Source organism: Barbus barbus (assembly GCF_936440315.1).
Source record: "Barbus barbus genome assembly, chromosome: 18".
NCBI lineage: Eukaryota > Metazoa > Chordata > Actinopteri > Cypriniformes > Cyprinidae > Barbus > Barbus barbus.
This window is the reverse complement of record NC_136746.1, coordinates 28611366-28623791: the sequence shown is the minus strand read 5'-3', so window position 1 is coordinate 28623791 and position 12426 is coordinate 28611366. Positions and strand designations below refer to the sequence as shown.

Below are 12426 nucleotides of genomic sequence, written 5' to 3'. Positions count from 1 at the left end.
ATATGCAGCCTTGGTGAGCAGAAGAGACTACTTTCAAAAACATTACCAACCCCAAACTTTTGAACAGTAGTGTACATGTATTGATTTAGCAGGTGTTTTTATCTATAAAGGCTTATAAATGAGTAAAACACAAATACAAGATAAATAAAATGTTCATAGATGGTTTTACCATGGTACATGCCAAAACAACTACAGGATTACCACAGTATCAAGTCCCAAACAAAACAAAAAAACATAGTCTGATGATATTTGTAATGATATTATCAACTTCTGTAACATGACATTTCGTAGTGAAATAAGATATTCATCGAGATAAATCTTTCAGAAATACTTATTTCAGAAGTGGTTTCAACCTGCAGGAACAAATCATCAAAAAAACATCATGACCACGTTAAACCGTCTGAAATGCAACTACGACACATCAGTTTCTGTGTTCCTCCAATGGGAGGCATTGAGCTGAGCAATGATTCTTACCAAAAAGTATTAATAACATTCATGCATTAATGCATGTCACATCTTGCATCCCCGATCATGCAGCATCTTGGTCACGAACAGGGGGAAACGGGAGAGGAAGTTAATGGAATCAATGCTTCTCCCTAGGTGATAAAAGCATCATGGAAAGTAAGGTGTGAAAGAGGATAGTGGCTCTTGGGAGAGACATGTTGACAGCTCTGTCCTTTTCACGTCCCTCTAGAGACGATGACGGGGTGATGATCAGCTATGAAAGGTTAAATGGACTCTGACTGTTAGTTTGAAGTTGAGAATGTCACTGTCAAAATAAAATCAGTTTCTGTATTAAATAATTTAAAACCGACATTTATCTTAAGAGTAAGTTATGCATTCCATTGCATTAAATTTAGTTATGCATTCAAGACAAGTTATGCATTGCATATATTAAAATTAAAATTATGCATTTAAGTTTTGCATTCAATTAAATTCAATTTGAGGCAATGCATTCAAGTTATGCATTAAATTTTATTTCATTTAAAGTGGTGCATTCAATTTATGCATTGTGCTTATTTAATTTTAAAGTAATGCATTCCATTCATTTCAATTTGAAGTTATGCATTCAGTTTAATTCTATTTCATACATTAAAGTTATGCATTCAGTTTAAAGCTTTGCATTCAATTACAAATTAATTGTAATTGAAAAACAAATGCTAAAGCTCCTATTTAAATCTGCCATTATTACCATTATTTCAGTTATCCGTCACTGCATAACCAGCATTAAATTACTGTTAATTATTAGCTAGAAAAGCTGCATTACCTACAACAGTAGCCTAAGAATAACTAAATAAATTAATATCTGGCTATTAGTTTTGAATTAACTACTCATTCACATGGCTAAACTTTAGATTGTCAGATCGAAACTCCTTTCCTCTTTAAACAACACTTAAAATAGTTAAATGCACAAGACTAATCGGTGTCAAATATATCCCTGCACAAATGAAGGAAATTGAGCTCTTCTGCTTGATAGGTCTTTGGCGACTCGGCACGGCGGATGATTATCTATTTCCCAATAGAACGAGCTGGCTAACATGATTTATTGTCATTTGAGCTGAGCTGTAATTGGTTAATTCGCTATAGCTGGAAAGCCTGTGAACGTGCGGGACACAATCGCAGCTTTCACCCACAGGCTGCGGCTCATTATTCAGCGTAGTCAAAGGAAAGAAACTAATTTCTGCATGGCAAGAGTTGGAGCAGCTGCTTTCCAGAGCTTAGGAATGGGTAACACAATCCTGTCAGGACTGTGCAGATGTGCAGACATGCAAAAAAAAAAAAAAAAAAACAGTAGACAGACGCTGACACCTTCTCAGTCAAACACGGACAACATTGTGCAATACACAGTAAGTTGAGGTATCATTTGCTTGTTCCATTCCCAGACACGCTGAGGTGTTTTAATGAAGAACAGTGGGACTGCGGTGTAAGGAGAGGGTCCCGTCTCGCCTCTCTCGGCATCACGGCTCCTCGGAGGGGAACAGCTGCACCTAACCCTGTCTATTCTCACATGACGAATCACAGGCCAAAGACAGGAGAACATTCTCACACCTCAACCCGTGGCACAAGTGTTTCTCCTTTCAAAATGTGTAACAAACACCACGCTTCTCAAAACCTACGATCCCTAAATCATCAGACCGACATCCAAAGGAGAGAATACTTTTTGTAGTACTTTTTTTGTTTTTTAAACATCTAAAATGATCTTTATTTGTATGTTTTCTAAGAGGTCTACCTTTTTCTCTGCTCGCTTCTTGACGGCTGGTGCTTCCTCTCAGCACAAGTTTGGCATAGTTGTAAAGCGCAGCATTCCAGTTTTGTGAATATTCATAGCAAATTCTCGATGGCTGAACCAGTGAAATGTGATGTTCAAACCCATGCTGATGTAAACAAAATGATCGTGCTGACTGACACATTTGAAACGTGTGAATAAAGACGCATCTCACAGACAACGTGCGATTCCGATATAGACATATACACAGAATTACAGTATTTCAAAATATCTGTCTCGTGTCAATTCATGCAAACATAATCTATTATGTCTTAAGTGAACGTCTGGGGAACTGTTGGGGAAAAACATCTGATATGTAACATTATATTAGATCCTTGCATTACAGCAGGTCTTAACACAGGGCTGTCCAAACTCGGTCCTGGAAGACCAGTGTCCTGCAGAGTTTAGCTCCAACGTGCCTCAACACACCTGCCTGGAAGTTTCTAGTATGCCTAGTAAGAGCTTGATTAGCTGCTTCAGGTGTGTTTGATAAGGGTTGGAGCTAAACTCTACAGGACACCGGCCCCCCAGGAATGAGTTTGGACAACCCTATCTTAATATATACTGTATATATAGGCCGTCTGTCTCATTACAATAAAAGAAATAAAAGAGAGAATCACTCACTGCTCTTGATTGAACTGCTTTTGTAGTTTTAATAATCAGTTAATTTGTAATGAATACACTAAAGTGATTTTTACTTTTGATAAGCCTATTTGTTTCTCTTAAATGCTTCTGTGTAGATGTGAGATGAATGCACTATTTAATTTGCTTTTTTCTTATGTTATATTTGTTCAACTGTTTATTTGCATCTTTGTTCTAATTTTTTATATTTTGATTATTAATATAGTAATATTATTAAGAAAAGAAGTGGAGGAAAAGATGCAATGTCAAGCTCAGTAATTGTTTTGGTCAATTCCATTTTCCAGTTTTTTTATGGAGATTGTGCAAATAAAAAAGTAAAAATTTTTGAAAATGTGCTCATTGGGACTCATTTTGCCAGCACAGGTCACATATCTTCTTTTGTGCTCAACAGAAGAAATAAACTCAGAGAGGTTTGGAGCATTGGTACACTGAAGATACAAACCTATGAAAATACTTAGGGCCAGATTTACTAAACAGGGCAAATTAGTGTGAGATCATAAAAGCGCCGATGGGAGTAGAAAGTTCTGCAGTTGATCTGAAAGGGAAACTTCTACAAATGATACAAGCCGCAAAATATCTGTCCATGCCAGAGTTACAAAAGCACAAACATAACCTTTGTGACATGAGCTAAAGAGAAATTATGTTTCAGAGGCATGGCAAGATAACAATTTAGAATAACATACACTGATGAATCATTCTGAATAGAACCAGGAATGAAAGGTCAATTTAGTTTTCATGTTGAGTTAAACAAACAAGAATCAGCTTTGTTTTTCACGCAAAATGACAAGGCTTACCTCTCCCATAGAAGTATTTGTGGTAATAATACGCTCCAAGGTCGATGTGCTCGATGATGTACCGCTTGACCTTTTCGCGGTGGATTGGTTGGCTTTCTCGTGGCACCTCCAGTACAGACACGCCAGCATTAGTACAGTGGGAGCTCAAAGAGGACTCGAACGAGCAGTTTTCTCCTCCAGCGCTGTAGGTGGTGTTGTTGGCCCTGGATAGAGATATCCTCCTCTCCCCTTCTCCACCAATCTCATTGCGAAAATGCATGCAACTCAGCACCAATCCATTGCTCTTCCCATCCCCCTCATCCGCATCCAGGTTCTCCTTGGGATTGAGGTCTTCCCGACTTCCGAGTGGCGATTCGAACATGGATGCAGGTCCAGTTGTATTCCCAACCACTTGTCCACCTCCTGGGACTTGGTATTGGGAAGCGGCAGAAGCTCCGGTGGTGGTGTTCTTCCTCTGGCTGAGGCTTACGCGATTGGCCACCGCTTCGCTGATGTTAAAGAGGACGCTCTGGACGTCATAGTGTGCGAAGCACTTCTGGAAGCTGAGCGGCCGGTGGTCGTCCTGCTCGGTGGAAAGCCGTAGACCGTCGTTCTCGCTCTTAATAGTCCTCAGTTTCCTGAACAGCGATGTTTCAGATGATTCTGACTTGAGACGACGCATGAAGGACTTCTCTCTTTCTCGGCTGTAGAGGAGGGAGCTGTCCACGTAGTCGTAGCCAGAGATGCGGACGATCTCGCCGCGGGCTATTTGTGTAGCGGTCTGCAAGCTTGGGGAGAGGGTTGTGTCGTAGCGAAGGAGCTCTGGGAACCCGGCAGGTGGAGCGCTGCGATGGTCCACGTTGTCAATCCGATATCCTCGCAACATAGTAAAGAACCCGTCGTTCCCAAGACCCTGACGGTCAATCGAAGATGTGCTGCCGTACTCCCGATGCAACGAGGCGCCGGTGTTGGGGTTGACAGCGTTCTGGTCCATTATGTCCTCTGCATCAATGTCGCTGATGGTCACGTCACTGTTACTCCGTTGGCGAATCGGATGGAGTCCCTTCATAGGGGATCGACTCAAAAAGTCACTCAAGGAATATTTTGTATCCGAATAATCAGGCTCCAAAGGTGCTTCGCCCAAATCCATGATCTCCACACTTTGGTCTGGCTGTCCGTTCTGGAAGGCCGTGATGACGGTCTCATAGTTGGGTCCCCAACCCTCCTTTTTTGGGGGCCAGTCCGTCACCCTGGCCCGCACCCCCATTTTAGGCATAGCAGGCGTCCCGTTCGTCTTTCCACCCCCGTCCAGCTTGCCCTGCATGTTGCCCACTGGATTTCCCATACTCCCATTCAACGCTTTCAGCTTCTTGCTAAACAATTCCTCAGATGACTGCATGACGTTAGAGGAGGCCTCAAGCGAAGGAAGGTTAGTTTTATCACCGATACCCACGGCTCAAGCTCATATCCTGCTTGCAGCTGCTTGGGAAAGCGAGAACTCAAGTCCCCTTATTGATTACATTGTCATAGGTCACCCATTTGAGTCTCAACTAGTTTCAGAGTCGTCCTAGAGGGAGTCAGCCCACATAAAGGGCCGCCCTTCACTCAAAGTCCATTTTTCTCTAAGAGTGACCAGTTTGATGAAAGACAGGCAGCATTTGGGTGTCACGGATGGCTGGAGCTTCAAGGAGCAGAAGGGGTCAGTTGAAACGGCTCTCCTTTCACAGAGCTCAGCTAATTTAGGATGACAGCTGGAGGAGAGCGATCTGTTGGGAGCAAGGAGAAAAACAAAAGCGCATTAATGCATCTCGCAGAGAACGGCAGAATATATTTATTCGGATACTCTTCCAGGATTTCAGAGAGAACAGTGGGATGACTTTCTCACAACCTCCTTATGACCACTGAACAATGTAAGACTTAGATAAGGGGCAGGGTGTGTACCGCAAAACATGCCCGATGACTCCTTCAAGAAGGTCTTCTCACAAAGAGATCTTTCATATAAAATATAATATAAATGCCTATTTCTGTTGCTTACTTTTACTGACTAAGTAGGGGTTCAAATCAGTCTTGTTAGCCATAAACTTAAGGGAACATTCAGTGGTTTTCAAACTAGATTATGTATTAGGTAAGAAGAACTCCGCAAAATGTCTTTATTTTCATGCCACATTTATTTGCTCCCACTGAGTACTGGAGCCCCCAATTGCAATGCATATATTACATGCAAAACTATAAATGCATATAGCATATATAGCCAAGGTTCCCAGTGGGGACTCCAGCATTTGAACTTCAGCTTCTGTGCAGCTCACCGCTTGTGGGTTGGGAAGATGCCACTGATGACCTAAATGGGTTTTTCTTGTTCATGTATATTGCACGGGTGCCACATTCATGCATCCTTATATATGTGCTATTCAGAATCATGTAACATGACCTGACATTGCTATCAGCCCACAAAAAAAATCTGCTAAATCCATTATATAGCTTGACCTACAATGTAAATGCTATGACCCTTTTTCTGAACAGAACCACTAATATTCATTCCATTTTCACTACTCCTAAAAAAAACAAAAAACAGGCACAAGCGACAAAACATCCCATCTTCACTGCATTCACCCTATCCCATGATTCAATTTTTAATGTACTGTTTATATTTGCAGGGCAAACAACATCTGGAGGGCGAATGTGGGCCACAACAAGATTAGCTGTAATGTATATGCTGTTGTTTTAACACTAAATATAGTGATTACAAATATACACTAAACATTGGATATATAGGCCAGTACTGCATACTGTAATTTCATTATAATGATATTAGCAATATTGCAAGAGTTTGGTTAAAGCATTTTGATTAGTAACATGCAAATTTTGAGATAACCTGCAAGTATTGAAAAAAGAATTATTAACATTCTTTTGTCCAAAAACCTATTAATTCATTTTATTAATTCATGAATTAATTCATTCAAGTACAGGTTTGGCCCAAATTAACAGCTGGCATACATAAAATACCACCAAGACTGAGAAACTGAATTAATAAGGGAGCCCTGGCTGTAGTTTTTGGATAAAAGAGAATATTTTTTTTCAATATTTTTAATTATTAAAAATAATAATTTTATTATTGAAGCAGATTAATCAAATATTTGCATAAATCCCTATATTTTTGACCCTGCAGTGCTGAGAAATAAATAAATAAATAAAAGAAACCCAACAACAACAGCTGAAACCAGCCTAAGCTGGTTGGCTGGTTTTAGCTGGTGTTCCAGGCTGGTTTTAGAGGGGTTTAGACCACTTCTTTAGCTGGTCAGGCTGGTCTTCGCTGGTTTAGCATTTTTTTCCGCAGGGAAGAACACAAATTAATTCAAAGAAATTCATATTATTGTGGCAGAATAGACAAAAATGTCTTTAGAAATAAAAATATAGGCTTTTTTTAATTATATGGAAAAAAAGCTACAGAAAACCACTTTGCAAACCTTAATGGCATCCTTTGACTGGGTTCATCTTTAAGAAAAATCATGGTATCACATAGTACTTTGAAGAATGACCATGGTGCATGTTCAAAAACAGGCTAATACTACAATACAGTTTTGTAAGCAAACTTACAATATAAAACTATCATGTAATTTCTATGTTAACATCAGATCAGCTAATGTTATTTTCTGATTGCATTGGTGTATATGCGTTGACTTTTCCTAGACTGCTTCCCCTTGGACTCTCCTTCACGACGGTACGAGCGAGCAGGATTGTGGATCCCAGTGCTGTAGCCTAACTGTTTTCACATTGAAATGCAGCAGCAGCAAAAGTGCTTCCTGAAATAACTTCATTAAATGAGACAGGCTTTTCTGAAACGATGAGCAAGGACAAAACAGAGGAGCTCCGATTACGTAATCCTTTTCCCATCGACACAATCATTAAAAGACACACACAGACCAGGGTCACTGAGAAAAACCCTGTCCTCAAAACACTCAAGGACTATTGAACTGTGACTGAAAGTGTTTCCTTCAGTGTAATGAAACTGCTGAATTCCAACAGAAAGATTCTTCTCCAAAAGCTCTTTACAAATCTAAACGTCTAAATCCAAATGAAGTCTTAACAGAGCAGTTCATCCAAGCAAACCACATGCTAACTGGCAATGAGTTCCAAAGGCTTTTTGTAAAGGCCTTGATGCACTTTCTCCTTGCAATTGTAGTCATTTAGTAGATGTTTATATCCAAAGCAACCTAAAAATGAAAAACAATGCAAGCAATTCATTATACAAGAGATAATAATACACTATTGCAACAGCAAGTTTCAAGATTAAGCTATAATAGTGCAGAAACTAGAGCAGAAGTAAAAATTACAGATGCAACAATATTACAATTCTGTTCAACAATAAGCTGTCAATTATTTTAATGGTTGACTTAATTATTACATTTTAATATTGTAGAAAAATGAATGAAACAGAGAGAGTAAAAGCTCTGGAAAGTGTAAACTCAAGCCCAGAATAAACATCTGCCACACAAACTTGACATCATGGTGGTCTCTATCTAGAACACAGACAATGATAAATGCTCTCCATCGTGTCTTTCTCTACAGGGGCCCCTGATTGCAGCACAACTTCGTGGTCAGCAAAAATACATCATCCCTATGACCTCTGACCTGTGCAGGGCTTGTTTTCTGAGTGGGCCTTCTGTGTGTGTGTGAAGGAAGCTAATGATGGGAGGGTCTGACACACACACACACATACAGAGAGAGAGAGAGAGGTCTTTAACGAGAAAAGCTCAGCAGTCATTATCTTTGGTCAACCTCCAAGGCCAAAGAAATGAAATTGGGGAGGTGAAGGGGGAGGCTTGTGTGAGACTAATTATGGCGATGAACTCATTTTCTGTCGCTGGCTGGGCCGGTTTCGTGTCTTTGGTGCCGTTTCACCAGGTCTTAAAATAATCTTTTGACATGGTGGCCTGATTAGAGGCTGCGAGAGTATTAATGTGCCGTCACCAGGAGAACCCGCTGCTGTCAGCCATCTTTAAAATGATACGCCGCTGTCATCTGCTTCAGACGAGATCGCTGGACCCCGAGGAAAATATTAGGAGCACACCGTTTGATATGAGCATGTCTAGCCTTACTTTGCCATCACATATTTCATATTTGCCATCATATATCATCATATTTTTCGTTGTATATGCTTCCTTTGGGATCCATTTTTAGAAAACATGGTGTTTCTTTTCACTGTTACGAGGACGACACAGATTTATATGCCATAAGAATGATAAGAACTCCGCTTTTGAACTGCTTAAGGGATGGCTTTCAATTTTCTGAAATTTAACAATAATAAAACAGAGATTATTTTATTTGGACAAACTGAAAATTTGGCCTCTGTAAATGTAAACAAAGCGGTTGTGAAAAATTTAGGTGTATGGTTTGACCGAGAACTCAAATTTGATTAGCAAATTAACAATGTTGTTAAATCATGCTTTTTTAATCTGAGACTTCTAGCTAAAGTAAAGACTTTTCTTTCTGTTAATGACCTTGAGAAACTCATCCATGCCTTCATTTTTTCACGACTCGATTATTGTAATACCGATATTACACCGATATTGTTTTCTCTCAAATGGTTGCTGGTTCGTTTCTGAATAGAATGCAAACTTTTAGTATTTGTTTTTCTAAATCCTTAAACGGTTTCACTCCAACATATCTTGGTGCCTTAGTGAAACGTCAAACTTCTGCTAGAGCCTTCCTTGAGGTCTTCTGATCAGCAACTTTTAACAATTCCCAGATCTAGATTAAAACTTAAGGGTGATGGCGCCTTCTCAGTTGCTGCCCCGAAACAGTGGAAATTGTTACCTGTGAATATTAGATCAGCTCCGACTAAGTTTAAAATCATTGTGAAAAACCTATCTATTAACTCAGGCTTTTAATCTCTCTGGGAGTTTTATGTTCTTTGTGTCTTTTCTGTGTGACGTTATTGTCTTTGTATATTTATTAAAAAAATTATATTTTTGTACAGCACATTGGGCAACAATGGTTGTATTAATTTGTGCTATAGAAATAAAACGAGAATAAGAATATAAATGTACATTTAAAGCTAAAGTTATTTTTAATTTCATTCCTGTTCACTTAACCTTATATTCATCAGTTTAATCTGCTTTCTTAACCTTATTTCCATAAAACTATTTAAAATAAATCACATTGTAGATATTGTGGCATTGTAGCAGAAAGTTGTGTTTTATTTTTAATTCAAATTTTTTATATTAATTTTTTATTTTTCATAAACATTTATAATAAATCAACTGTAGATATTGTGGCATTGTAGCAGAAAGTTGTGCATGGGCATAACTTTTATTTTTTATTTTTTGGTTTTATTTTTATTTTTACATTATTATTTTTTTTTACCTTTTACTTAAACTTTTTTCCACACAATTATTTATATTAAATCACATCGTAGATATTGTGGCACCACAGCAGTGAGTTGTGCATGGGCACAACTTATTTTTAATTTTAATAATATTATTCATAATGAATCATATCATAGACATTGTGGTATTGTAGCAGTGAGTTGTGAATGGGCCAAACTTTTGACTAATAATCTTTCACTTAACCACATTTCCACACAATTATTTATAATAAATCACATCACATGCATCGTAAAAACAAGTTGATTTTTCATTTTAATTTTTACTATTAATCTTTTACTTAACCTTTTTCCACACAATTATTTATAAATCCCACTGTATACATTGAGTCATCGTAGTGTCAAGTCGTGCATAATAATAATAATAGTTTTTATTATTGCAGTTGTTGTTTTTTAAGATTGCTGATTTTATATGGTTATGGATATGATAGTCTACTATTAGAAAGGTTTGTGGGGGTTTGAACTCTTAAATATTTAATTTGAGTATTAAAAATTGCACAAAAATACCGTAGTATTTTTTTTTTTGCATTGTACTTTTGAGTGCATTAAAGAGGTGAGATATGAAGGGCAGAAAGCGCTGAATGCTGTGATTCTCTCGAGCACAAGGGTCACTGCAAACCTCCTCATCATCCAAACCAGCTCTGACAGGAGAGCTGTGCTGCAAAGTCAGGACGCCGCAGAGAGTTTCAGCATGCTGCTTCGCCGTTATACTGATAGCATGAGTGCAAACCTAACCTGAGATCATCTCCTGATTAAACCCTCACAACACAACAACTCTAAAACAGTGAGATGTCAAATATTAACAGGCAAATTAAATTGATTTCTGAGCTCAAACAAACACACAACTTTCTAATAGTACAAAAGAATAATCAAAAAGCACATGAAATCTCAATATTTGAAAAAACAATCATAAAATTAGATTTGATCATTTTCTGAAGAACATTTTTTTTTTCCCCAGGTTAAATAAAAAAGGTACAAAAGCTGTCACTGGGAAGGTACCCTTTCAAAAATTACACATTTGTACCTTTTTTTTTCTTTTACCCCTAAAGGTTGCATTTTATTACCCTAAATGTATGTATTAGTACTTAAAGGGCCTGTTTACACCTGGTCATTTCATGCGTTTTCACTGATCTGATTTGTTAAACCGTTTCCATTTACACTTGGCCACATAAATGTGTCTTGGCAAAACGGATATAAATTCCCGTGCTATATTTCAATTTAACTGAGTTACGCAATAGTAGAGAGCGCGGCATCAGCACTGGAAAGATAAGTTTGTCCTACTACTTTTAATGAAGATGGTTCTGTGTTTCAGTTTCATTTGCGGCAGTTTGCGCCTCGGCTTGCTGAAGAGATACTCAGCTACTCATCCGCGGCGATGCGTGTTGCATTAGCGCTGTCATATCTGACTAGAACATACCATATAGCCTATTAAATGCTCTCACGCGTTTATTTTTTTATATATTTTGGGAGGAGCAAAATTAGCATATGTGGTTTCAACAGCCAGATGCATTTACACTTGTCCAGTTTCGTCTGGAATGCTGTCCAGACCACCTCCTGAAGTGGTTTGAGCGATCGGATTTATATCCGTCTCGAATGCATTTCGGAGGGCATTTACACCTGGTCTTTTCAAGATCGGATAGCTATCCGATCAGAAAGAACGCATGAAGTGACCAGGTGTGAACAGCCCCAAACTGTACATATTAGTACCTTCTGAAAATGTCCCACCCCAGTGACAGCTTACACCAGGGTTGTCCAAACTCAGTCCTGGAGGGCCGGTGTCCTGCAGAGTTTAGCTCCAACCCTTATCAAACACACCTGAAGCAGCTAATCAAGCTCTTACTAGGCGTACTAGAAACTTCCAGGCAGGTGTGTTGAGGCACGTTGGAGCTAAACTCTGCAGGACACTGGTCTTCCAGGACCGAGTTTGGACAGCCCTGGCTTATATACTATTATACTATTTAATAATATTTGAAATAAATATATATATATATATATATATATATATATATACACACAAACACACACACACACACAAAGTATTTTATATATGTTCATTTTAGTTTAAGTTTTAGTCATTCTGTTATGTGTTTTTTTTTTATATTTGTGTGCGTGTATATACTTAATTTCTTTAATTTTTATTTAGTCATTTTAGTATACTTCAACTTGCTTTCAGTATTTCAACAAATTAATTTCAGTCAGTTGCCAAGGCAAAATTTGTAAGTGTTTTATCAAATATTTGTATCTTATTTTATATTAGCTTCATTTCAATAACAAAAACTATTTTTCCCATCTCTCATTTATTGTAAATCTGTCAGATTTTATCACAAAACCAACCAGAAAGAAGCAAAAACCATAAAACCAAC

At 38.2% G+C, this 12426-nt stretch overlaps 1 protein-coding gene across 1 annotated transcript in view; it reads right to left on the bottom strand.

Moving 5' to 3' along the window:
• Positions 1-12426, bottom strand: part of LOC306883853 (signal-induced proliferation-associated 1-like protein 2) — a 138557-nt gene that overhangs the window by 82294 nt on the left and 43837 nt on the right. The window contains exon 2 of the mRNA XM_079439340.1: positions 3703-5447. Coding sequence (XP_079295466.1) covers positions 3703-5080 — 1378 coding nt within the window. The 5' untranslated portion in view covers positions 5081-5447. The remainder of the gene's footprint in view (positions 1-3702; positions 5448-12426) is intronic.